The sequence below is a fragment of the Choristoneura fumiferana genome, chromosome 7 (genome assembly GCF_025370935.1).
Source record: "Choristoneura fumiferana chromosome 7, NRCan_CFum_1, whole genome shotgun sequence".
Taxonomy (NCBI): domain Eukaryota; kingdom Metazoa; phylum Arthropoda; class Insecta; order Lepidoptera; family Tortricidae; genus Choristoneura; species Choristoneura fumiferana.
In genome coordinates, this window is record NC_133478.1 from 14,128,076 (window position 1) to 14,134,075 (window position 6,000).

A 6,000-nucleotide genomic window follows, 5' to 3' on the forward strand; every position below is an offset into this window, starting at 1 on the left:
TACAAAAACTTTGCCTTTGCTCACAAAATTTCATAAGAATTAGTTGAGAAATGTGACATGTAGTAGGAGAACAGCGGGACATCTGCTGGACATATGAAAGTATTTCTTCCCAAGTTGAAACGCAGACGCTTCGCTCGCTCTTTGCACTCGCTCGGTCAATGAGTGTATCTTCGCGTAACTAGTGTTTAACGCTTCAACGTAAACACTTCTGTAGCTCAGCGACATAACATCCGTGTTTCAATTATCTTAAGGAACTGCATTTTATATTTATTTGATAAAATCGGGTTAATGAACCTTGTGTGCTTATTACTATCAGGTTAGAGTGGGTTAGGTTCTTTACTAAGTTATTTCAGTAGTTTCGTTTTGAGTAAGAAGCACGCGCGGGCCGTGTTTGGTTTTATCACACGCGTCTTTAAATAGTTAAAATAACAATGTTTTGCTTTCATCTAAAGGGATTTAAGGACATTATGATTATGACATTTTATTTAATGATTTGAATGTGACCCCGTAATTATTAGATTTTCACCGGGTTGCCTAAAGGAGATCTGTACTCTGCTTGGAACGTATATATATGAGCCAAACTCATTATGGTTGACAGCTGGAATGTGTAGGTATCTAACTAGAAACAAAATCTTCACATAGTCAAATAAACATGGGGAGAGGACATGACTAAGTTTATGGTAAGTACTTATACTTTTATCATCGGAGAAGGCGTAAAACCAATGAGAGACGCGGTCCCTTTGTGTGGATCTCCCTTACGCAGAGTTTCTTGTTTTAAATACTTGGGCATTGGGTCACTGAGGGCCTCCAAGACGATTATTGATGTAGAAGAGGGCGCTGTCTTTGTCTCTGTCCTCGCTAAAACCTGCTTTGAAATATACATGATTGGTCAGGGAAATTTAGAAATGTGGTCAGGGAAAGTAAGGGAAAAGTCAGGGATTTTTTTTAGGATTTGTAGAGGACACCATGATTATGATGTATTTCTAATAATCTTTGGACCCTGGTCTGCAATAAACGATTATTATTATTATTAACGATGTGCTGGGTAGAAGGATACATACTCGTATTTAATCTAATGAATTAATCATTATCACCATTGAAGCGACCTGCGTCCACCATGAACTCGCGCCTTTAACCAGATCATCCGTCCATCTCGTTGCTGGACGTCCTACGCTGGTGTTGCCTATCCGCGACGGCCACATATTTAATATCTTTAATGTAATGAACTACTTTATGCTAATGAAACTGAATTTAATGAAAGTACATAAATCTTGATCTAAATATGATAAAGGCTCAGATTCTCAAATTGCAGAACTCAATCTGAAGATTTATTATTATTATGTATCTGAACAGGTAGGTTAATAATTCAGCATTCTGTAGGCTAACCCATACCAATTCAGTTTCAATGATGACATTACTGATTGGTCATTAATCATTTGAACATCCGTTCATTTCGCAACTAACATTTGGCAATCTGATTCATTTCGCAACTTTTTAATTCGCAAACTAAAACTTTAAATACACGGTGATTCCTGATCACCGATTAAAAATCACCTTGTATTTCATTTCAGGATTTATTTCAGGGCCATCGTGTAGAACCCTTTAGGTTAGGTTAGTTTTATAAAAAACCTGAAATATTAACAGTTTCAGAAATATTAAACAGTCTCGAAATGAAAAGTTGCGAAATGAATCAGGTTGCCAAACGTTAATTGCAAAACATTAGTGAACCATTTAACCAAAATAGGTACTATCACGGAGGAAGCTCATATCAAAGCTGGAGTAAATGTGCTCACGTTTTCCCCTAAATCGCATTATGCTAAATGCGATTTTTATTCACATAACCATAAGTTCTTTGAGAGTAATATCCGTACGTTCAAAAGTTTCTGGTTAGATAGAATGAAGGACGCCTTTAAATGACAGTAAAGAAAGGAAAAATAAAACCACAAATGCGATAGGAAAACTTATAAATTAAGAAGTAGCTATACTATCTATTCCTAAGCATTTGTATATATCGGTCCTGAAGAACTAAAAGAAAATACCTAATACATAAAACTTACCACGTTTTACACGAACTTAATTTTTTCCCTAAACTAATGCAGCTTTAGCGACTGTCAACTGTTTTTGTTAGCAATTCATCTAACTTCTTTATAATTTGTTACAGGACCGAGGATGGATTCAGCCATTTACTTCCCACTGCTCTTAGCAGTAATTGCCGCAGTAACAGCTGGTATGTAAATAAAACGAAACACTTTCACAATCTTAAAATCCTCGTCATATTTCGAGGAATTGAGTGTCCCAACCCAAATCTTAAAGTAACTAGAAATGCGTTACCATTATCACACTCCGAAACTAGATGTGTGTACTCATTAAAATTAATTGCTCAAATGATTATCTGCTTTTTAAACCCGAACAAATTGATGGGATCTGTCCCTTGCATGGGCCGGGCTATTACAAAATATCTCCCAGCCGATGTTTATCTCTAAGATTACCAAGAATTTCCGAGTGCATTGCGGCATTGGTGCGTCAGTAGTTTTTGTGTCGCTTTTGACGGGCTGTATTGAATGGGGTGTTAAGTAATAATTTGTTTTTCGGTCTATTTTGTGTGGAGGCGTGACGGGTAGCTCCCGGATGCGGCAGGTAGGCACGCACACACGCACACATTACGGACTAGTTGACGGGACAAAAAATGAACTATTTTTGTTGAATGCTTAAGAATTATATTTGATAGAGGTTCGGTTTGGACATGACGTGGCTTAAATTGTTAGTATGGAGAACTAATAGACAAATTGGAAATGGTTTACGGAATAGTTGAAGAGCTTAACGAGGTTTGCTGCCGGTTTTATTCGGATTTTATTTTACGTAATTGGAACAAGACTGTTAACCTGTATTCTTATGGGGAGGTCGATACACGCATTACGGGAGTTAAGAGTTATCACATCTATTATTAACTCGGTTGATTTATAAGTTCAGTAGTTTCTAACCTTTTTTAGGGTTCCGGAGCCAAAATGGCAAAAACGGAACCCTTATAGTTTCGCCATGTCTGTCTGTCTGTCTGTCCGTCCGCGGCTTTGCTCAGGGACTATCAATGCTAGAAAGCTTTAAAGTGCAACTTCGTTAAAATCGACATCGAGCGTCCCCCCCCTCTAAAAATCTAAACCGGTGGGTGGAAAAATTTGAAAAAATATCAGGATGGTAGTAAGTATATCAAACTTTCAAGGAAAACTATAACGGCTAAGTTTGCTTGAGAATTATTAGTAGTTTATGAGTAAATAGCAGCCTAAGGTATAAAATATACCTAAACTTGGAAGATTCCGTATAAAATACGAAATCCTTAGAAAAATATTGCTTTATTTTTTCGTAATGGCCACGGAACCCTATTTTGGGCGTGTCCGACATGCTCTTGGCCGGTTTTTTTTTAAGACCTAGAAAACTCTTCTGGTACTTGGGCCAATCAACTTCTTAGTGCAGCTTGTTGCCAAATGTCTCCCGAGTTACTTATTAAAAGTATGATTTAATGGGCTACAAATCCACTGAAAGTTAGGAGTTGTGACAGTTTTAAGGCGATTCCTTCATTGCTCATCATCATCATATCAGCCATAGGACGTCCACTGTTGGACATAGGCCTCCCCATAGACCTCCAGTTGCCTCGGTAGGAAGCGGCTTGCATCCACCGTGAACCCGCGATTTTAACCAGGTCATCCGTCCATCTCGTTGGTGGACGTCCTACGCTGCGCTTGCCGATCCGCGGTCTCCACTCGAGAACCTTTTGGCCCTCTGTTCTCCGTGCTATGGCCTGCCCATTGCCACTTCAACGAGCTAATTCGCTTGGCTATGTCGGTAACCCTTGTTATTCTACGTATCTCCTCATTTCTGATTCGATTCCGTAGAGAAACCAAGCATAGCTAATCATGGCTTATCTCCTAAATATACTGATAGTTCATATACATGCAAATATTTTTCTAAGGAAATGTATTAGGTAGGTACTGATGTCTCCTAACTAACGGGACAGATTACGACACTAAAAAGATGATTAACCCACTTAACTATTACGGCTAATATTGTATTAATTGCGATGATATAAGTAAGTATCCACATTTCCATCCAGATTTTGTCCTATGACTAAATGTCAACGATTCTTTTGTACTGTTGTATTGTATTCATACCCCGGCTCGCACCTCTGAGTTTTTCGAAATTCATGTGCGGAATTACATTTGAAATTTACCACGAGCTTTGCGGTGAAGGAAAACATCGTAGGAAACCTGCACAAACCTGCGAAGCGATTCAATGGTGCGTGCGAAGTCCAATTCCGCACTGGGCCCGCGTGGGAACTATGTCCCAAGCCCTCTTGTTCTGAGAGGAGGCCTGTGCCCAGCAGTGGGACGTATATAGGCTGGGATGATGATGATGATGATTGTATTCATGCACCATTTAAACTAACCACGCTGTTAGTTTTCTTTGTCCAATTTCAAACTACATAGCTTTACCAAGATAAATGCAGTAACAATGCAATGACGCAATTTAATACACTTAAACTACGGAGTGTGAAACAACAAACTTGAAGTTGAAGTACCGACATTAGACATGACAACAAACTGCTGTTGACAATTTGTGGGCGTTTGTCGGACATTGCTGGGATTTCTTCGAAACGATTTGCTACGGCTATGAAGTGTAAACTCGTCCACAATCACTTAAAACTTGAAATGTGCGTGAAGTTTGGGAATATAAACAGTATTTGTGGAAGGATTGGGGCGTTTTCGAGCTTAACAACAATATCTATTATTGTAAACAAACGACACATTATTATAAATAAATAGGGCGTAAAAATTAATCCAGAACATTAACTCTGTCATGGGAAAATACAGTGAACTTGCATTTTATTACATTTACTTTAGTTTCGCATAACACTCCTTTATTGGGAAGATTGGGGGTTTTGGATATAATAACAACATTATTGCAAACAAATAATGCAAATAAATAGATACAAATTAACCTTGAAGGGCAACTCGGTCAAAGGAAATACAGAAGACTGGTATTTTATTTGATTGAGCCATTAATAAAATTACGATAAATTTTTAGACCCTATCTCTTGACACATGTCTTGTTATTTAAATCGAAAACATTTTGCTCGAAACACAAATCAAATGATCCCCTATACACTGTGACCGAATTGTTGATGCCTCCTTATAGTAAAAAAAAGTCAAAATATCTTTATTCAATTTAGGCTATAACAAGCACTTATGAATGTCAAAATAAATCTACCACCGGTTCGGAAAAACCTCTGTTGAGAAGAATCCGGCAAGAAACTCAACGAGGTATATTTTTTAAACAGATTTACAATATACTTACGAGTAGTTACATAATGTAAGAACCTCATGAAGTACAGTCAAGGAAACTGAAACACGTACCAGGGTGGAGCCTTTTTCATAATAAAATGTATGGGATGTGAACATTGTCAACACGTCATTAGAAGCACAAAGGTTCCACTGGTACGTGATTCAGTTTCCTTGACCGTATATAAAAGTTTTTTATCATATTTGATGCAGCTGACCATGCCTCCCGTAAAAAATATCGACGCCAGAAGCAAACGATACCTATGATATAAAAAAGGCCAAGCGCGAGTTAGAGTTAGATTCGCGCTTTGAGGGTTCCGCCCAAATTTAAAAGCAAGCAAGAGATAAGTTTGTATTTCATAATATAATTGATTCTTTTCCGATTAGTTATTTTTGGACTTTTTCCTTTACTTGTGCAATGAGGTCTAACTTCTTGCCAAATATCATACATAAGTCTATGTCAATGGGAAATTTATATCTTCTAGTATGTTGTTTCTTTTAATGCCATTCCTTTTCATCGCATGAACCTAGTAACTTCTTTCTTATGGGATTGAAGACTTGAGTATTAGATTTTAATTGTAACCTAATATATCTACGTATTTTGAGAAAAAGGTTCTTACAGTTAGACGGACAACAAAGTGTAAAAAAGAAGTCTATGAAATGTTTGACA

General features: G+C 37.6%; 1 protein-coding gene across 2 annotated transcripts in view; it reads left to right on the forward strand.

Moving 5' to 3' along the window:
• The window catches only part of LOC141429759 (interference hedgehog-like), a 49,830-nt gene that overhangs the window by 19,161 nt on the left and 24,669 nt on the right, over window positions 1-6,000 (forward strand). For both annotated transcript variants that reach the window (XM_074090258.1, XM_074090259.1), the window contains exon 2: window positions 2,162-2,227. In XM_074090258.1, the coding sequence (XP_073946359.1) occupies window positions 2,162-2,227 (66 nt within the window). The remainder of the gene's footprint in view (window positions 1-2,161; window positions 2,228-6,000) is intronic.